Source organism: Physcomitrium patens, chromosome 6 (assembly GCF_059467195.1).
Source record: "Physcomitrium patens ecotype Gransden chromosome 6, ASM5946719v1, whole genome shotgun sequence".
Taxonomy (NCBI): domain Eukaryota; kingdom Viridiplantae; phylum Streptophyta; class Bryopsida; order Funariales; family Funariaceae; genus Physcomitrium; species Physcomitrium patens.
In genome coordinates this window covers 16338145-16360385 of record NC_143415.1, presented here as the reverse complement: position 1 = coordinate 16360385, position 22241 = coordinate 16338145, and the positions used below count along the sequence as shown (strand labels likewise).

Here is a 22241-nt window from a genome sequence, read left to right as displayed (position 1 = left end):
TTTTTCCTAACTCAGCAGCATCTGAAAAAAATGCATTGGAGTATTGTTCAGTGCCAGGAAGATGCCTCTCTCTCTCTTTCTTTGCTCTTTTTTCCATTTTAAAATTTTCTGAATACTATCATTCTTTCAAATAAATAATGGCACCCAGTTGGTCATTATCTGAAAGTAACAGAACTAGACCAATGACAGTATAGTTCGATCATAAGCAAGTGTGCATGAAAATAACAAGGTCTTTGTGTGTATGCCTTTTTCTGTTACATCTGCACATTTCCATGGCTGATTCACATTGTACATCCATGTTATTCTTCCAGGGCTTACTTGAAGTGTTAAAAACACACAGCCACTGCTCTTTTCTGGTATTGGTTTCCATTAAACCAGTAAGAAAATGAATGATCTGGAATGATTCAATGATGTAGTATTCAATACAATTTTCATGTGATTGAATAAATTACTATTTTTTCAACTTGGTGGGAAGCTCCCCAAGAGTAAAAGTAAAAGTTACAACAACAACTTGCAAGACTAATTTATGGGGAAGAAAATGGAATCCTATAAACCCTAAAACCCCTTTATTTATTTTTATTCATATTGAACTGTACCCCATTCTCGAGAGGTTTGTGTTTTTGCTATGGCGGTTTAGAATTGGAAATACATTTATACATATATGTATATTGTTTCTGACCGTACAAAGGGCGATGAAGAGATAGTACATCATGGATGGAAAAAGAATTGGAAATAGGATCCCCCGACGCGAAACAGCCACTTCAACTGGGGGCCAGTAGTGTAAGCAAAACGGGAGAGGGGGCCACAAGAACAGGACTCGACAAGGGCGAGAAAAAGTTCAAGCGGGCCCGCGCACTTGGAGCCCAGAAGGGCTTTCGAAAATATCACGCGACAAGGACGGGAGGAGCTGTGACAGACACCAGGGTGTGTTGGTGACGTCGTTCTCTCTCCCCCGTCCCCCGTCCCCCGCCTTGCCTGGGCTTGACAGGGTCGGGCTCTCCCCGCCCTCTCCCTTATGTCCCCTGCTCAGCTTACTTCCTCTCCGTCATTCCCACTGTCTCTCAGTCGCGGTGCTAACCATCGCCGATCCCTGCCTGCCTGCCTGCATTGCGTTGGGCGGGATTGGAGGAGGCGGACGTGCTGGTATTGGTGAAAACGACGATTCAGCGCATATCTGTGAGGCATTGCATCTGGTCTTCGGTGGAGAGTATTTGCGTATTCAGTTCTTGATCACTGGAAGAACGCCACTGTGGCATTGTGTGGAGCGTTGGCGGATGAAGTATTCCGCGGAGGTGATTAGAGTTGCAGGAGGTCATTGGTCGTGAGACGGTTTGGTTTCTTTCTTTTTTGTGTTTTTTGTTTTTATCGGTTACATCACCAATGTGATTCAGGTTTGGCTCGTGTTTGGTATTTGAGCAGGTAGTTTTTATTATTGGACTCTGTCTTCGCGGAGCTTCTTTCTCCGACCGGTATGCTTCGGGGTTGTCAGGGGAACCTGATTGTGAGCGCATTGCCATTGTGGACAGTGTGGAGGCTTCAGGTACCGTGAGTTTGTGTGTAGCGACAGCACCAGCGCAGAGGATCCGTGCATGACGAGGTTGTATTGAAGTGATATTCGAAATGGTGTCCTCGGGTGGTGGACTACAGCAGGGTATGTCACTGTCACCCTTGTAGATCCATTTTAAAGTATGCGTAATGCGTCGACTCGCCTCGTTCCTGCACATTCTGAAACTACATTGAATAAACTCCTCCCTCTGCTTGAGTGTCGGGAATAGACCGCCCTCCACGCAGTTAAATGTTTCACGAGTGGAGATTGATAAAAGTGGCTGTATATCAGTCGCCAGTGCATTGATTATCCAGAATACAATGTCTACGCAAGAGTCTAATTCTATTCTGCTGAATAGTATCTCTTTTATAACTTTGATTTGTCTCTTCCTCGATTTTCACATCTGCACATCGACTGCAGATCTGGATGTCTCGAACATCCTCTCTTGCATCCCTCATTTTACAGGCTTCGTCTGGACCTGGCACGACGTCGTAATGTAGCATCAGAGCGCTCTGAAATTGGTTCTCCCGCTGTTGAAATGTGTTTGTCTTCCTCATCGTGCCGTGGTTGTATGTCATGGTTTATGCACCACGAAAGCCGCTGATCTCTGTAAAACCTTGTTGACAGAAGAATAAGTATTCATGAACATCGTGAATAATCCATTTGGTGCTGTTTTTATTTTATCCCGTAATGAATCCATTACCTTATCCCACAGTTAGGAAATCAATTTAGTGTTACTGATGGCGCTGATATCATCCGAATACTTTTCCACCTTAAACTCTGTGTGTAGTATCCTCATCTCGAAATTTTGTGGTTTATAGGTTCTCTTGAAGAAAACATTGACGTTGAGCACCTCGCTAGCATGCCCCTCCTTGGTGACTTTGTCAATGTTATAATTGGATCTGTAAGATCATGGAGCTTTTCAGGCGTTCAAGGGCTCAAGCGTCTGACAAGTAGGAAGCGAGTTTCGGATAGCTTCTCTGTGCAGTGCATGTCAACGGAAGTTCAGAAAAACTCCAATTCCCAGGAAGCCACGGTTGTTCTTGCAGAATCAGTTGTGAAGCCAGTTAGGCGGAGGTCGGTGAAAGAAAGGAAGTCGAAATCCTATCTCCTGACGGAAGTATCTGCGCACACTAGGCCTAACGACTGCTGGATTGTGATTAAGAACAAGGTATTGTTCTAAGGCCTAATTCCAATTGCCACAAACGTACTGAAAGTTCTAAGTCATTATTATGACCCGCTTTCAACCGTGATGGTTTTCAACGTGGTGTTTAGACATGATCGGTACCAATTCAGGGTCGCAGATAGGTGCAAAATCCGAGTAAGAGGGCAACAGATAGCGAATTGCCATGTTTTACTAAACCTATTGTTTGGATGATAGGTGTATGATGTGAGTGACTTCGCTGCTCAACACCCGGGAGGATCCGTTATTACTACATATTTTGGTCGAGATGGTACGGATGCTTTTTCTAGTTTTCACGCTGGCACTACGTGGAAGATCCTCCAAGAATTTTACATCGGTGACGTAGACGTAAGAGTCACCTCGTACACTCTCACTGTTATTCTTCTTTCCTTGAGAAAGGTCCTTCGACCCATGCGTCTGTTTACATCTCAGGGGCCTAAACCTTTGTGTTGGAGCATGCACCGTTTTGACTGAGTTATCTTGAATCTGATAAAGAGGATAGTGTGGAGTATGAGCAACATGTCTATGAGTATATTTTCTTTGTAATTTTGACAGAATGTGGAGCCGACCCCCGAGCTTCTGAAGGATTACAGGGACTTAAGGGCTCTCTTCTTAAGGGAACAACTCTTCAGAAGCTCGAAACTGTACTATGTCTTCAAAACGCTGACGAATATTTCTATTTTTTCTGCAAGCATTGCAATAATCTACTGTTCAAAGTCTTACTGGGCGGTCTTGTCTTCAGCTTGTATGATGGCTTTGTGTTTCCAACAGTGTGGATGGCTATCACATGATTTTCTCCACAATCAGGTTTGAGCCTCTATTAGTACAGCACACTGTTACATACATGTCTTCTGAGATGTAGTGGATTTTTTATTTAGTATCGGATTTTGCTCTGATTCTGAACATGTGTGTAACTCTGAGATTTCAGCACCGTTGACGTGTGAAGTAGAATCCCATCCCGAGGCATAGTTTTTAGTCGAACGACTCGATATTAAGCATGTCAGCTCATATTTTGTGGGGTTCTGTGATTTGAATACTTGCAGGTATTTGAGACGCGGTGGCTTAATGAAGTTGTTGGATATTTAATCGGCAATTCTGTTCTAGGATTTAGTACAGGCTGGTGGAAGGAGAAGCATAATCTCCATCATGCTGCTCCGAACGAGTGTGACCAATTGTACCAACCTATTGATGAAGACATCGACACTCTACCCCTCATTGCCTGGAGCAAGGATATCCTTGCGACTGTTGAAAACAAGACCTTCTTGCGAGTCCTCCAGTACCAGCATTTATTCTTTACGGCTCTTCTGTTCTTCGCTCGAGGTAGTTGGCTATTTTGGAGTTGGAGATATACTTCTACTGCTAAGCTTGCCCCCGCCGTGTGGCTGTTGGAGAAAGGAACGATTCTGTTTCACTATTTTTGGTTCATCGGGGTTGGTTGGTATCTTCTCCCTGGTTGGAAGCCACTTGTATGGATGGTGGTGACCGAGCTTATGTGTGGTATGCTGCTTGGATTTGTATTCGTACTGAGTCACAACGGGATGGAAGTCTATAACAAGTCTAAAGAGTTTGTAAATGCCCAGGTGAGATATACTTCGACTTCGTCCGCTTTAGTTTGCCCTTTATTTTTTTTTTAAAGTGTTCTCTTCATATCAGAGTGTAATGAATCCATCGAAAGGACTTTATCTAAATTTTGACACATTTTTGTAAACTCTGGGGATTCATGCATTCAGTTGATATTGACGAATGACAAGGATTGCTTCTGTACCTAAGTCTACCACAATCCTGTTTCGGGAAAACAGAATTTAGAAGATACTGGTAGAGCTATCCGAAATTATCGTGTGCACGTAATTTTTCTTTGTGAAGAGAACCTTGCAGGCGGTTGGGTAATCGCTGTATTTGCATGTGCAGATTGTAACTACCCGGGATATTAAAGCAAACTTGTTCAACGATTGGTTTACGGGTGGTCTCAACAGACAGATTGAGCATCATCTGTTTCCAACAATGCCCAGACACAATCTGAACAAAATCGCGCCCCAGGTGGAGGCCTTGTGTATAAAGCATGGTCTGGTCTACGAAGATGTGACCATCGCTGCCGGCACTTGCAAGGTTCTGAAAGCACTGAAGGAAGTTGCGGAGGCTGCTGAACATCAATACGCTGCTGCCAGCCAGCAGACTTGAGAAGCCTGGCGCTTAAATTTTGTCCTGTTCGGTAGTTCCTTTTCATGTGTTTTTGAGCAGAAATGCTCTGACATCCATTCTTCTGTAGCTTTATCAAATTTCAATTGAAAGATGGCTGCGCCCAAACACTGGTCTTCAGTAGTACTTTATTCAACAGAGAGGGTTGGGTTTAGAGCGCTTCTATCTAGCATAGTAGTCTCAAACTTCTCTTTGGTTGAAGCGACCTGATTGCTTCAGATTCGAGTCCGTGTGCACATCATTGTCATATCAGTGCAAAGTCTGTCCCTAGCGAACCAGATGCAAATGTGGTCAAAATCTACCATCTGCTCTTTTTAGGAGCATCACGAACACAACTTACAAATTTTAGTTCTCATGAAGGCTCAAGAAATAATGGATTATCTCTCGTTGGCCACTTAATTTGGTGTTCTATCCTGTTCATGAACTTTTCATTCTGTCTTTTCAATTTGGCAATCAACATTGACAGTAGCTCGAAACAATGCACATGCAGATATTAGTCGAGTGCGACAATGATGGGTATTATATCGTAGTACTATGTGAGCAGCTGCTGGTCTCCCAGATTACTTTTCTGCCAACGAAACCCTATACCGAGTCAATTTTTGACCACTTATTAGGTAGTCCCACAGTAATAGTTGACACATATGTGCACGACTAATGCTGGCCCAGTCGTGTGCGCTCTTTAAGCTACATCTATTCCTGGAGAACGAGAAATCCACTGTGGCAGCGATTGTCGATGTACTACAATCGTGTGCAATGCTGTTTTTACAGGCTTGGAGATGAAAGGACTTCCCCCTCCTATTCTGCTTCTACAGAGTTTATTTTTTTAATTTTAATTTTATTTCCTTTATTATTTGACACAAATAACGATATTCTTTAATGCGGAGTGACTTCTACAGAGATTAAGTAGTGTGGAACCGTTGCATGCCAATTATCCAAGTTAAGGATCTGGTTTTTGGACATAAGTTTTGGTTTTCTGCAAATGAAAATTTAGGAATGGGTAAAATTACAAATGTTCTTCTTGATGTTTTTCAATTTCAATTTTATAAACTTTAAATTAGCCTGCATGTACTGGGTGACTAATAAGTATAATTTTTCTTTGGTTTTGTCTTATAATTTAATAAATTAGTCTGAAATATTAAAATATTTCATACTAAGTCAATAATGAATAAAATTCAAAATAAAATTCAATTATTAATATTGAAAAAATTCTCTAAAAGAGCATGAGAATATTAATTAGTTGGGTAACATTGTTTGTTTATATGTATAGAAACCTACTACAATGCATATTTGTAACAACAGCTTTATTCACTTAATTAATTTAATGTATGCAATATACTTTAAAGTTGGTGTATTCTTTCCAATCTTGCAATAAATTATTTTAATGTTTTTTAATTTTTTTCTTTTTTCTTTCAACTTTCTTCATATTAATATAATAGCTTTTTATAGTTACTAGAAAACTACAAAGAAATTCTAATTCTATTTCTAATTTTGTTTCTATTCTAAATGCATTATATTTTTTCAATTGATTTATATATCATATTGTACATTAGTTTTTTACTTTATACAACAATTCTTTGGTTGCTTTTAATTTTTTTTAGAATTATTATTATTATTATTATTATTATTATTATTATTATTATTATTAATTTTCTCTTGTGCTATGCTTTTCTTTAAATTTTATTATTTTATATTCTATTAAGTATTTTTTATTAGCATAGTTCAAGTTTTTGCTTGTATTATATTATTATTATTATTTAGTTTGTTATTGAGACCACTTCAATGGTTTATTATATTTTTTTAATTTAAAATAATTAAATCCATATAGATTTTATCATTTAAGTTAATCTATATTTTTAATTTTTTTATAATTAGTATTTTTTTTGAATATATATATAGTATTTTTTTTTGAATATATGTATATTATTTTTTTTGTTATGGAAATATTTTTTCCTTCACTATTATGTCAAAGTACAGAGGTAATGTATATAGGCTATGCTACATATAAAAAGGCTAAATATAATTTATAATTAATTTTTTCTACTTGTTATTTAAAAAAAATTGTAATATTTTTTTAACATTTATATATAAAAAAATAATGATTTTGAAGTATTATTAGAAGTATCTTTTATTTGTAGATATTACATTAAATAAATAGATAACTTGTTATAAACCTTAAAAAATATTAAGTTTTTTGATTAGTTCCATAAATTTATATTACATATTTACATACTTTGCTTCTAGCAAAGTAAAATGATTTAATTGAGATCTAATAATTGATAGGTTTCAATTTAATTAATACTATTCAAATATTGGTAGTTTTCTGTTTGTTACTAAAGATCCATATATATTTTATGTGTCACAATTTTTATATGCCAATTGTACTTAAGCTTAAAATATTTTGTATATAAGCTATTTATTTAATGGAATCAAATGTAGTAATATTTTTATTTTTTATAAAATTTAAATTGGATATTGTTCTCGTTGTGTTCAAGCTTCAATATACCAAAGCAATTGAACTAATAGAGGTGGGTTCGAATACGGGTAAAGACTGGTTATATGAATTGGATTTATTAGTGTCACAATTGACTGTACTCTGGCTATCTGAAATCAATTATCAAACTACAAAATACCAAGGTTTACTACTTCCGTTTTAATTCAACACTTAATTCATTCTACGACTATCAATTCAATAATACTTCCATATTCTTATCAATTCATCTCCCACTTACTCTCTTTGCAGTTTATATATATTCAATTACTGATCTCCAACTTACCTATTGTATTCAGTTTCTCAATTCATCACACAAAATTCAATATCTCGACTTATGACTCTAACAATCTCGCATTCCAAACTAACTTCTCAGTATTTAGAAACTATCTATTACTCGTCAATAATAAAGAAACAAAAAGAGGTAGCACCAAGCTTGCCCCGACTTATGACTATCACAGTCTGGCCCCCATCTCTCTTTACTCAATCTCTTTATCCTACCAAAAAGATGATCTGTCGGCCAGCAGATTCCAAAGGTTATGACCCTTTGAATTCTTAACCATTTATTCTACTAACAACCTACTGTCACGGACATACATATAATTACCTATATGAATAGATAAAAGTATGTAAAAGTAGATAAAAGTAGGTTAATTGTGTAATATCTTCTAGAGGAGCTTCTTAGAAGCTTCATAGACGCTGCTTTGACTTTATAGGAGTCTATAGTTGACTTTTAGGTTAGAAACTTGGTCAACAAGTTAGCCATGTACCACACATGTTGGAAGCTTAAAGAACAAGCTAACTACGTGGTCCATCCATAGAAAACTTGCCTTGCAAGCAAAGACATGTGGCCTAGAAAGTCAACATATATTGGAGGTCTTATAGAACATCGCCACGTGGCTTCTAGTTAGATAGTATATATAGAGGCAAGAGTGAAGCCCTCTTGACTCTTGTCAACTCCTTTCTTGCTTCTAGTCTAGTTTCAAGGGTCTCTAGTTTTCTTGTATTTTGGCAATAGCCATTCCAGTTTCTTTCTTAATATACATATTTCTATTTTGTCCTATTTCTTTTTGAAAAAAGTCTCACTTACTCTTTAGCTTTCATCGAGTTCTTGTCCTTGACAGATTGACAAGAGTACACTTACAATATCAGAGCTTTGTCTTTTCTTGATTAAGAGTGGATTACCCCTTTTTCTTGATAAGACATAAGCGCATTAGAAGTTGCGGATTACCCTCTTTTAAACTGATATTGTTCTTAGTATTTTCTTTGTTATCAATTCCTCTCTTCTATTTGTTTTGAGCGTTATTAGACATCTTCTCTTTTCTAAGTGCTACTATGGCAGAGCTTGTTGAAATGAAGAGTGCAATGGCACAGATGCAAGAACAATTGAGGGAGTTAATGCTTGCAATGCATCAACTCAATTTACCACCACAAGGAGCAACAAGAATGGTAGGAAGTGAAGATATAGAGATGATTGGGGCTGCTTCAACATCTGCACCAAACCATGTCCCTTCTCCCAGAATGGAACACCCTTCGAGTGTTAGAGAACCGAGAGTGGCCTTGCCCGAGAAGTTTGATGGTACCAGATCCAAGTTTCGAGGATTCATCAATCAGGTCCAATTAGTGATTGAACTTCAACCCCAGAGCTATCCAACTCCAGGGTCACAAGTTAGATTCATTGGTACACTTCTTTCAGGTTCAGCATTGTCATGGTTTTCATCTTTTCTTGAACGACGAGATCCAATATTGGATAATCTGGAGGCTTTTTTGGCGGAGTTTCGATCCATGTTTGGAGAACATGATGCAATTTGTGTTGCAACCAACAAGATCCGTATTTTGCGACAAGGCAATCGATCAGTAACATTATATGCTTCGCAATTTCGACAACTTGCAACTGATATCAAGTGGGATAATGCCGCACTTGTGAGTCAATTTCTCTACGGATTACAATATGAGGTAAAGAAATTGATGCTTAATTTACCTGATCCTCAAACATTGAGTCAAGCAATTGACTTTGCTGTGAAGTGCGACAATCGACTTTTTGAATTTCGATCCGAGAGTCGCACAAGTGGGCCTCAACGTTACTACAATTCAATGGCAACACCGACGTCTCCTCAACACATACCTTCGGAAGTAGAGGATATGCAAATTGATGCGGTACGTTTCAAACCTCTTACTGAGCAAGAAAAGTCTCGTCGTCGACAAGAAGGATTGTGCTTATATTGTGGAGAACCTAAGCACACTGCTCAACATTGTCCAAAGAAGCGACGTAACTACAAAATGAGGAGTACGGCTGTCAAAGAAGACAGTATGTCGGAAAACGAGTACGTCCAGCTACAATAGGGACCGTGCGGCTGGAATCTTGTACAACTTCTAATGAAGGTCCTATCCTCTCCTCAGAACCATCTCCTTGTTTTATAATAGATGTGCGTTTAGGACCTAATAATTACAAAGCCTCTGCCTTGATAGATTCAGGAGCCTCAGCTTGTTTTTTAGATGAAGAATTTGCTAGATGTCATAGAATATCATTAATACAAAAAACTAAACCTGTACACGTAGAAGTCATAGATGGTCGTCCGTTGTCTTCTGGAGATGTAACTCATGAAACACTTCCTGTAGATGTAGTAATAAATGGTCATAGTAGTTGCGTAATTTTTAATATATTTAGATCTCCCTCTAATCTAATAATTTTAGGCTTATCATGGTTAGAAAAGTATAATCCTCGAATAGATTGGATTTCTCGTAAACTTAATTTTCCTCGGAGCATTAGTAACAGTTCTATTAATCAAGTAAAAAACCATGAGTCTAGTATAGTAAAACCCGCACTTATAGGTGCAAAAGCATTTATACACGCAGCAAAAGAAGGATCAACTTTTGCTATTTATGCTGCACCTATTTCTGAAAGCGTAAAGACTTCAAGTGGCATTCCAAGTCAATATCAGGATTATCAAGACGTTTTTGAGAAAAAGAATGCAGATATTCTTCCTAAGCATCGCCCATACGATTGTTCAATCGATCTCAAGGAAGGAACTCAGCCACCATTTGGACCAATTTACAGTTTATCGCAAGATGAGTTGGCTGAACTCAAGACATATATTGACGAGAATTTAGCGAAGAATTTCATACGCCATTCAAAATCTCCAGCAGGAGCTCCAATTTTATTCGTAAAGAAAAAAGATGGATCTTTACGAATGTGTGTTGACTATCGAGGACTCAACAAGATCACAATCAAGAACAGGTATCCATTACCTTTGATATCAGGACTCCTTGACCAGTTAAATCAAGCTAAGATCTATACAAAAATAGATCTAAGAGGAGCATATAATCTAGTACGGATCAAAGAAGGAGATGAATGGAAGACTGCGTTTCGAACCAAGTACGGGCATTTTGAATATAATGTCATGCCTTTTGGACTCACGAATGCACCAGCTGCTTTTCAACATCTCATGAATGATGTATTTCGTGAATTCTTAGACAATTTTGTCGTCTGCTACCTAGACGATATCCTGATTTATTCTAAGAATGTTGAAGAACATGAAATACATGTTCGTCAAGTATTACAAAAACTCAGAGATGCAGGATTGTACGCTAAGATGGAAAAGTGCGTATTTCACACTACTCAAGTTGACTTTTTAGGATACATCATTGCAAATGATGGTCTTATGATGGATTCTAAGAAAGTCCAAACAATCATGGATTGGAAGATTCCAAAGACTGTAAGAGATGTCCAATGTTTCTTGGGATTTGCCAATTACTATCGGATCTTCATCAAAGACTTCTCACGAGTTGCAGCTCCACTTACACGCTTGACTAGTAAAGATAAAGTCCAATGGAATCAAAAAGCGGAAGCAGCATTTGAAGCCTTGAAGACATCGTTTGTCTCTGCACCAGTCTTATATCGTGTTGACTTTTCCAAGGCATTTTTTATGGAAACAGACGCATCGGATTTTGCCTTGGGTGCAGTTTTATCACAAATGGGAACAGATGACAAACTTCATCCGATAGCTTTTCATTCAAGAAAATTCTCAGCAGCCGAGATCAATTATGAGATCCACGATAAAGAACTTCTTGCAATCGTGGATTCTTTTCAAGAATGGCGTCATTATCTAAAAGGTGCTTCCAGTCCAGTCACTGTGTATACAGATCACAAGAACCTCGAGTATTTCATGTCAGCACGCGTGTTGAATCGTCGTCAAGCTCGTTGGAGTATGTCTTTGTCAAGATTCGACTTCATTATCACTTATCGGCCAGGAAAACAACAAGGTTTGTCCGATGCCCTGTCTAGACGTTCTTATTTTGCACCAAAAGAAGGAGATGCAGCTTTTGAGCAACAAAGAATGGTCCTCTTGAAACCGGAGCAATTTCATCTCCGAACAGTGAAATCAACACTGACTGTTGATTCAACTTTTCTCAAGCAAATCCAGTCCAGTATGTCCTCAGACCCTCTTGTTCATGATATCGAGAATAATTCTTCCAAGTCTCATCATCCTTCTAAGTTCGAGTTCAAGAATAATCTATTATATTTTGAAGGACGCCTATATGTTCCAGAAGGAAAAGCATGTTTGCGTGTTCTTCAAGCACGTCATGACTTTCCAGCAGCAGGTCACTTTGGATATAATAAGACTCTGGAACTCATATCAAGAGATTTTTGGTGGCCACAAATGTGGAAGTCAGTCAAAGACTTTGTACAATCATGTGATATTTGTTCAAGATCAAAAATTCCTCGACATCGACCTTACGGACTTCTTCAGCCATTACCTATACCAGAACAACCATGGTCTTCTGTTTCTATGGATTTCATCACAGATCTTCCAAACTCAAGATCTTATGATTCTATATTTGTGATAGTAGATCGTTTCACCAAGATGGCACATTTTATGCCATGTACAAAATCTATCATAGGTGAAGAAACAGCTAAGCTTTTCATTGATAATATCTATCGCTATCATGGATTACCTAAAGATATCATATCGGATAGGGGAACTCAATTTGTGTTGAGATTCTGGAGGACTCTTTTCAAGATTTTAAAAGTGGACATAAAGCTATCTTCAGCTTTCCATCCTCAAACTGATGGACAAACAGAGCGCGTAAACTAAGTCTTGGAACAGTATTTAAGGTGTACCATCAACTACCAACAAGATGATTGGACAATCCTTCTGCCATTGGCAGAGTTTGCTTATAATAATACAGTACATTCTTCCACGCAACAAACACCTTTTTTTGCCAATTATGGCTATCATCCACGACTTGATACTTTTGATTTTTCAAAAGTTGATAATCCTGCAGCAGAAGATATGGCAAATCGGTTGTCAGAGTTACATGCAATAATGAAGGCGCAGTTGAAGAAAGCTCAAGAACGACAAAAGATAAATGCAGATGTATATCGTAAAGAGCAACCACAACTCAACGTGGGTGATAAGGTATGGCTACTTCGTCGCAATATCAAGACCACTTGACCTTGTGACAAGTTGGACTATCGTAGGCTTGGCCCCTTTTCTGTTTTTGAACAGATCAACCCAGTTGCATATCGGTTACATCTACCGGAGTCAATGAAGATCCATCCTGTATTCCACGTGTCTCTTCTTGAACCATATAAGACAGTGGATATACAAGGAAGAAGACAAATGCCACCGCCTCCTATAGAAGTAGATAATAATGAAGAATTTGAGGTGGAAGAGATATTAGACTCAAGGCGGCGCCGAAATAAGCTGGAATATCTTGTTCATTGGTGCGGATATGATATTACTGAGCGCACATGGGAGCCATCCAGGAATCTAGGAAATGCATCAGCTAAAGTCAAAGTTTTTCATCAACGACATCCATCAAAACCAAGATGAAAACCTCTCTTATAAAAGAGACAAGATTGAGGCAAGATAACATTCAATTTTCTATCCTTGTTTGTAACTTCTTTGTATTTTGTGACGCTAATTAGATGGAGAGCCAACAACCAGCGGATTCAACTCAAGAACCTTCGTTTGCTGACTTACCGGATGAGACATTGCGATTGTCACAACCTTCAAGACGATGCAACCGAAATGAAGACCCTCAAGAACGACATGTTCTTCCTCGAATAGATGGTGAGATACAACGCGTTTGGTATCACGACCTTGGAAGAGATTCTCGATGTTTGGTGATATTATTTTACATAGGAACGACTCCTGATGGTGTTTCAAATGTATTATTTGAAGGAAGTTATGAAGGCCTCAACAGTGATCAAATAACAGGGTGGTCTTCTCGCCCTGGAATGGGACACTATCGATGGCTAAAAGGACCCATCAACTATCTTCGAAGAGAACAAAGATCAGAGTATGTAGCAAATACAATTCGCCGCATATTAGATTTTCTCAATATATAATCACCGCTCCTCGTGGAACTCGTCCCTAGAAGGGGGGGTAATGTCACGGACATACATATAATTACCTATATGAATAGATAAAAGTATGTAAAAGTAGGTTAATTGTGTAATATCTTCTAGAGAAGCTTTTTAGAAGCTTCATAGACGCTGCTTTGACTTTATAGGAGTCTATAGTTGACTTTTAGGTTAGAAACTTGGTCAACAAGTTAGCCATGTGCCACGCATGTTGGAAGCTTAAAGAACAAGCTAACTACGTGGTCCATCCATAGAAAACTTGCCTTGCAAGCAAAGGCATGTGGCCTAGAAAGTCAACATATATTGGAGGTCTTATAGAACATCGCCACGTGGCTTCTAGTTAGATAGTATATATAGAGGCAAGAGTGAAGCCCTCTTCACTCTTGTCAACTCCTTTCTTGCTTCTAGTCTAGTTTCAAGGGTCTCTAGTTTTCTTGTATTTTGGCAATAGCCATTCTAGTTTCTTTCTTAATATACATATTTCTATTTTGTCCTATTTCTTTTTGAGAAAAGTCTCACTTACTCTTTAGCTTTCATCGAGTTCTTGTCCCTGACATGCCCTGTTTAGACGTTCTTATTTTGCACCAAAAGAAGGAGATGCAGCTTTTGAGCAACAAAGAATGGTCCTCTTGAAACCGGAGCAATTTCATCTCCGAGCAGTGAAATCAACATTGACTGTTGATTCAACTTTTCTCAAGCAAATCCAGTCCAGTATGTCCTCAGACCCTCTTGTTCATGATATCGAGAATAATTCTTCCAAGTCTCACGATTCTTCTAAGTTCGAGTTCAAGAATAATCTATTATATTTTGAAGGACGCCTATATGTTCCAGAAGGAAAAGTACGTTTGCGTGTTCTTCAAGCACGTCATGACTTTCCAGCAGCAGGTCACTTTGGATATAATAAGACTCTGGAACTCATATCAAGAGATTTTTGGTGGCCACAAATGTGGAAGTCAGTCAAAGACTTTGTACAATCATGTGATATTTGTTCAAGATCAAAAATTCCTCGACATCGACCTTACGGACTTCTTCAGCCATTACCTATACCAGAACAACCATGGTCTTCTGTTTCTATGGATTTCATCACAGATCTTCCAAACTCAAGATCTTATGATTCTATATTTGTGATAGTAGATCGTTTCACCAAGATGGCACATTTTATGCCATGTACAAAATCTATCACAGGTGAAGAAACAGCTAAGCTTTTCATTGATAATATCTATCGCTATCATGGATTACCTAAAGATATCATATCGGATAGGGGAACTCAATTTGTGTTGAGATTCTGGAGGACTCTTTTCAAGATTTTAAAAGTGGACATAAAGCTATCTTCAGCTTTCCATCCTCAAACTGATGGACAAACAGAGCGCATAAACCAAGTCTTGGAACAGTATTTAAGGTGTACCATCAACTACCAACAAGATGATTGGACAATCCTTCTGCCATTGGCAGAGTTTGCTTATAATAATACAGTACATTCTTCCACGCAACAAACACCTTTTTTTGCCAATTATGGCTATCATCCACGACTTGATACTTTTGATTTTTCAAAAGTTGATAATCCTGCAGCAGAAGATATGGCAAATCGGTTGTCAGAGTTACATGCAATAATGAAGGCGCAGTTGAAGAAAGCTCAAGAACGACAAAAGATAAATGCAGATGTATATCGTAAAGAGCAACCACAACTCAACGTGGGTGATAAGGTATGGCTACTTCGTCGCAATATCAAGACCACTTGACCTTGTGACAAATTGGACTATCGTAGGCTTGGCCCCTTTTCTGTTTTTGAACAGATCAACCCAGTTGCATATCGGTTACATCTACCGGAGTCAATGAAGATCCATCCTGTATTCCACGTGTCTCTTCTTGAACCATATAAGACAGTGGATATACAAGGAAGAAGACAAATGCCACCGCCTCCTATAGAAGTAGATAATAATGAAGAATTTGAGGTGGAAGAGATATTAGACTCAAGGCGGTGCTGAAATAAGCTGGAATATCTTGTTCATTGGCGCGGATATGATATTAGTGAGCGCACATGGGAGCCATCCAGGAATCTAGGAAATGCATCAGCTAAAGTCAAAGTTTTTCATCAACGACATCCATCAAAACCAAGATGAAAACCTCGCTTATAAAAGAGACAAGATTGAGGCAAGATAACATTCAATTTCCTATCCTTGTTTGTAACTTCTTTGCATTTGTGACGCTAATTAGATGGAGAGCCAACAACCAGCGGATTCAACTCAAGAACCTTCGTTTGCTGACTTACCGGATGAGACATTGCGATTGTCACAACCTTCAAGATGACGCAACCGAGATGAAGATCCTGAAGAACGACATGTTCTTCCTCGAATAGATGGAAGTTATGAAGGCCTCAACAGTGATCAAATAACAGGGTGGTCTTCTTGCCCTGGAATGGGACACTATCGATGGCTAAGAGGACCCATCAACTATCTTCGAAGAGAACAAAGATCAGAGTATGTAGCAAATACAATTCGTCGCATATTAGATTTTCTCAATATATAATCACCGCTCCTCGTAGAACTCGTCCCTAGAAGGGGGGGTAATGTCACGGACATACATATAATTACCTATATGAATAGATAAAAGTATGTAAAAGTAGGTTAATTGTGTAATATCTTCTAGAGAAGCTTTTTAGAAGCTTCATAGACGCTGCTTTGACTTTATAGGAGTCTATAGTTGACTTTTAGGTTAGAAACTTGGTCAACAAGTTAGCCATGTATCACAGATGTTGGAAGCTTAAAGAACAAGCTAACTACGTGGTCCATCCATAGAAAACTTGCCTTGCAAGCAAAGGCATGTGGCCTAGAAAGTCAACATATATTGGAGGTCTTATAGAACATCGCCACGTGGCTTCTAGTTAGATAGTATATATAGAGGCAAGAGTGAAGCCCTCTTCACTCTTGTCAACTCCTTTCTTGCTTCTAGTCTAGTTTCAAGGGTCTCTAGTTTTCTTGTATTTTGGCAATAGCCATTCTAATTTCTTTCTTAATATACATATTTCTATTTTGTCCTATTTCTTTGAGAAAAGTCTCACTTACTCTTTAGCTTTCATCGAGTTCTTGTCCTTGACACCTACTATTATCAACTAAACTGCCTAGTCATCAGTCTAATTCTCGAGGTTATCAATAACCAAACAATAACTTACCACAAAGTTTATTTACCTATTCTACATAGCCCCACTTCTAATTATGCGGCACCCTCGTAAACATTATTTAGCCTCAACTTATAAAGACATAGCAGCATTAGCTTCTTCAGTCAATGGCATTGGCTTATCATCTTTTGAATTGGTGACCTTCTCCTCTTTACATCTTTGTCATCTGCCTTAGTGTTCAAAGGTACTCCATCCAAATGTGCCATCAAATCTTCATTCAACAAACCCAATTCTTACACCTGAGACTCACATCGAGCAATTTGGTTCTCACACTCTTCCAACATCCTCTGCCATTCTTCTATTGGTTTTAAAGGTATCTCCGAAGGTGTTGTCACTAAAACTAGTGTATTGGTCCGTACTAATTTATTGGCCTCCTTTGCTAATGCGGTTAGTTTAGTCTACAACATCGCAATCTTTACTTGCAACAGTTCTTGCCGTTCCTTCCAATTGGTCTTCAATCTTGCTTTTTCAGACACCATGTTCGTCATCTTCTCCTTAACCACAAAAGAAAACATGATACTTGTTAAGAGCCCCCTTCCTACTTCTTACTATGGTCCAATCAATTGGATTGACTCCCCCTTATTTTCCACCATTCGTCATGACGAAATATCCTATCATCATCATTATTTATCCTCTCCTTTTCTTGGAACACAAAACTCGTCTTGGATATGTATAGTAAAGTTTAAGCCGATTGCCATTGATCCTTGTTTTAAATTTAGTACCCATAAAATCTTCGAATTGTGTGAAACCATTTGGAAATCCGTCAATAACTCAATATGATCCATGCCATCGAATTTGAAATTTTCTTGAATTTTTTTTAAACAGACTATCATAAAGAAGTACCAAATCATTTGGCATAAAAGCCTTTGGTCTAAGCTTACTATCATAATAAGTCTTCTTTCATTTTTGTGTAGTTTTTATGATCATTAATGCATTGTCTCTAGTTTCATCCAATTTTTTCAATTCTTCTAAATGGTGCCGTAATGAATCATGATCTCCCAATCTAGTATCTATAGCAATTCGTAAACTTTGAACTTCTAATTCAATAGGTAATATTGCTTCCTGGCCATAAACCAATTGGAAAGGGGTAGCATTGGTAGTAACTTTATATGTAGTATGGTATGTCTATAAAGTTGCGAACAACTTAGTGTCCCAATCTGTTTTCACTCCTAAAACTGTTTTTGATAAGATTTTACATAAAATTCCATTAGTCTTTTCCATTTGTCTATTGGCTCTAGGGTGATACGGTGTAGTCTTCCGATGTTTTATCTCATATTTAGCTGTGAGTGCTTCGATTGTACTATTTATAAAATGAGTTCTTCGATCACTAACCAATTTTCATGGACAACCGAACCGTGTAATAATATTTTCATACAAAAAGGTTGCTACTATACTTGCACTATCGATTTTCGTAGCTACGGCTTTAGTCCATTTTGTTACGTAATCTATTGCTATCAGTATATACCATTTTTGTCCATTTCTCGAGGCTGGTGCAATTGATCCTACAAAATCAATTCTCCATTTTTCACAAGGCGCTTGAGCCAGAATTGGTATCAATGGCATTGCTGAAGCTTCAGTAGGTCGACCTATTCTCTGACATGGGTCACAATGACGGACGAATTGGTGGGCATCTGCAAACATTGTTGGCCACCAATAACTAGCCTGTAAAGCTTTTCGAGCCGTGTTGTCCCTCGCAAAATGTCTACCACAACTATCTAAGTGGCAATCTTTCAATATAGTACCCACTTCAATGTAATAAATATAGCGTCGCAAAACTCTATCCTTGCCTTATTTATATAAAGCTTCATCAATCATCGTATAAGGTACGCATTTTAATATTAAGCGTCGTTTAAGCTTTTCATTAAAATTAGGTGGAAAGGTTTGAAATGTTAAGTATTGAATTATTTCACTATACTCTACCGCAAACAATTCCGCATCTGGTAGTGCATCGTTAATAAGTTTATTATCTAATATATTAGATAACTGAGATAAATGGTCTGCATTGGAATGTGATTTTTATGGTCTTACCTGAATAGTAAAGTCAAATTCTTGCAATAATAAAATCCATCATGTAATACGAACACTCAATTGAAGCTTAATAATCATATATTTTAAAGCATCATGGTCAACATGGAAAACAAATTTATAACCAAGAAGATAATGTCAAAATTTTTGTACGGAATAAATCATCGCCAATGCTTCTCTTTTGATTGTTGTATAATTTCTTTCAGCTGCTACCAATTGATGACTTGCATAATAAATAGGGTGATCAAAACACCGATCATCTTTCTAGCTTAGCACAAAATCAATCACGACATTAGATGCATCCACATAAACTTCGAATGATTTTGTCCAAAAAAGTGCTACCAATATTGGTGTTGAAATCAATTTTTGTTTCAATGTTTCAAATGCAATTATACATTCCTTTGTCCAAAATAGACTGGTCCCATCGATTGGTGGTTTCTTCAAGAGATTTGTCAAGAAAAGGCATATAACTACAAATGGATAGATAAATCACTGATAATAACTAACATGGCTGACAAATACTCAAACACCTGTAATAGTGTCTCGTTGCTTTAATTCTACTATAATCTTTATTTTATCCGGATCTGTAGCTATGTCTACCATCAAAAATATATGATCCAACAGTTTACCAAAAGACACAACAAATTGATATTTTTTCAAATTTAAAGAAATTCCATATTTGACACATTGATTCAAATATTGACTTAGTCATTTTAAATGCCTGGCTCTTGTACTAAATATACAAAAATCATCTAAAAATATTTCCATTGAAATTCATAGATAATCTTGAAACGCTTGTATCATTATCTTTTGAAATGTAGTTGGTGCATTACAAAGTCCAAACGACATAACCTTATAGGCAAAGGTCCCCCAATCCGTAATAAAAGTAGTTTTTAACTGGTCTTCTTTTTCAATCTTAACTTGATTATAATCGGAGAATCCATTAAGAAATGAATAACATTCACATCCAACAACGGCATCCAATATACTATTTGTGAATGGTAAAGAAAAATAATCCTTCTTGGTAGCTGCATTTAATTTGTGGAAATCTTGGCAGATGCAAACTTTTTGATTCTTTTTCGGTACCATAACAATTGGTGAAATCCATTCATTGAAAGGAACTGGATAGATAAATTTAACCTCAAGAGTTTATCCAGCTCTTCTTTTACCATAAGTGGGTATTTTGGATTAAGTCGATGTTGTCTTTAGCGTACTAGTGTAGCGCTCTCCTTCAATATGATTCGATGCTCACAAACTTCAATTAGAATTTCTTTCAAATCCGCATACAACCATGCGAAAGCAATTTTATGCATTAAAAAGTAATCCACCTAAATTTCTTTCTCCTTACCTTTTATACCGTCATAAATCTGAATAATTTGGGGAGCCTCCCTTGTATCTAAATTAATTGTTTGACATTGTAGAATTTCAAGAGTCTCTAGAATAATGTTCTGCTAAATTCCAAAATCTTTCATAAAATCCGACAAATTAAAAATTTTCAACTCCAATTCCATAGCACTAACATGATTAACATCATATCTATCATCCAATATGCAATCATATGATCATAATCGTCAATAACATCTGGAAGAACTAAGTACTCTCTCAATCCCCTACATTGGTATTTCATTCTAGTGTGCTCAACAATTTGCCTTGTATCAGCATAAATTGGGTCAAATGTACTAATTTCTTCTTCTGTAGACTCATCTTCACAATCCGACGTGAATTTTGAACTGGCAACTTGAATTTCTCCTTGATATTGGATATAGTACATTTGAAGCACAATTTTATTATTACCTTTCCCAATTGTCAATGTACCTCAGTTCCAGTCATTTTGAGCTTTAGATTGATACAACCATGGTCACTCCAATAAAATTGGATATGACAATATAGAGCTTCGCAATCGAAAAACAATATAATCATATTGTTGATACCTCCATCTACTTGCACTCCCGATAATAATACTCCAACAATTGAGACATCAATCATTGGTGCATCCGGATCAGGATTCAAACTTACTTCTTGGATTTCTTTATTTTAAAATTTGTGATGAATTAATGATGAATTCAAGATAGTTTGGCACTCAAGTGCAACCGCCAATAGTTACTTCATAGAGATCGTAGGCTGTATGGTGCCCAAATCTTTTAGAATATCATATAGTTTTGTATTAGTGGTAATTTCCAATGTCCGTTTCTTCTTCCCAATCCTAGACACCGACGCATATGAATTGGTTTTTTCTATATTAAAAATTGGTAAAGCTACTAGAATTAAATTTGATGGAGCCTGTAAAATCAGTTCTTTCAACAGGTAAGATTGTTCTTTCAATCGGATTGATATTGGTTCCTTGGAATTCACGCCTCTTAGAGGATCTTTCAATGGAAAGGATATTTCTCAAAACTGTATAGAGAACGGGAGAGCTCGACATGAAATCGAAGCCTCCGTAATTGGTACTTCATTGAGATGTACAACCGATTCAGGTCTTATACTGAGTAAGGGACCCATGTCAGGACCTGGATTGGATGGCCCCATAATTGGGTCGAATTGATTCTTCGCTTCAGGATCACCCAAATATTGAATTGATCCTTTTTTCTTTTGTTGACTTCTTGTATAAACAACTTAGACTACTTCTACCTAATGAACTGGTGATTCCTGTGTCCCGTTATTTTTTTCCTCTACAATTTACATAGTTGATTGTACCTTCTCATTATGATTATTAGGGTTTATTAGAACATTGCATTGATGATAAAAATGAATCGATTGCTTGCAATTTCTACATATTGAAGCATATTCATCTATAAACCTTAGATTAGAGCATTCATTGGCATAATGACCAATTTGTCAGCAGCAATAGCAACGTAATGGTTTTCGACCCATACCATCAGGTACACTTGGGGTCTCTACTAGAATATTTTTACTAGGTCGATTCTAGATAGCCATAGTAAATGATCCTAACTGACTAGTTGCTATTGGTCGAGAATTGGACTGCTGAATTGATATGATTTGGAAATTATTTCTTTGATTATTTCCATTGTTCTGCATCTTTGTTCCATAAATCGAATTATAATTAGTATTTTGAAAATTTCCAAAGCCATGATTAGGTCGATTTGAGCGATTACTATTCCAACCACCTATATTTCGAGTCTGTACTTGATTAATATCCTATTGAGTTGGCTGTATCATCTGGTTATTGAACTGTTTTTGCCTTTGTAAATGCCAATAGTTTTAGGTAGGATGCTTTCTTCCATAAAATGTACATTGAAC

At 37.4% G+C, this 22241-nt stretch overlaps 1 protein-coding gene across 3 annotated transcripts; it reads left to right on the top strand.

Annotated features, from left to right (window-relative positions):
- Positions 1 to 965: 965 nt before the first annotated feature.
- On the top strand, positions 966 to 5324 carry LOC112284131 (acyl-lipid (9-3)-desaturase). Of its 3 annotated transcripts, none has more exons than XM_024523714.3 (7): positions 966 to 1329; positions 1527 to 1651; positions 2368 to 2717; positions 2928 to 3077; positions 3285 to 3536; positions 3773 to 4309; positions 4638 to 5324. In XM_024523714.3, the coding sequence occupies exons 2-7, from the start codon at positions 1621 to 1623 to the stop codon at positions 4905 to 4907; spliced, it is 1590 nt and encodes a 529-aa protein (XP_024379482.1). In that variant the 5' UTR covers positions 966 to 1329; positions 1527 to 1620; the 3' UTR covers positions 4908 to 5324. The 3 variants fall into 3 exon arrangements, with proteins under 3 accessions (XP_024379482.1, XP_024379485.1, XP_090107549.1); XM_024523717.2 differs by having other exon boundaries at positions 1150 to 1292; XM_090251423.1 differs by having other exon boundaries at positions 1150 to 1311.
- Positions 5325 to 22241: the final 16917 nt, after the last annotated feature.

Bases quoted from the DNA above. Each gene is read 5' to 3' on its own strand.
- LOC112284131 (XM_024523714.3), top strand. From the start codon at position 1,621: ATGGTGTCCTCGGGTGGTGGACTACAGCAGG. The intron at 2,718-2,927 runs GTATTGTTCTAA...TTTGGATGATAG, and splicing joins GGATTGTGATTAAGAACAAG to GTGTATGATGTGAGTGACTT. The intron at 3,078-3,284 runs GTAAGAGTCACC...TAATTTTGACAG, and splicing joins TTTACATCGGTGACGTAGAC to AATGTGGAGCCGACCCCCGA.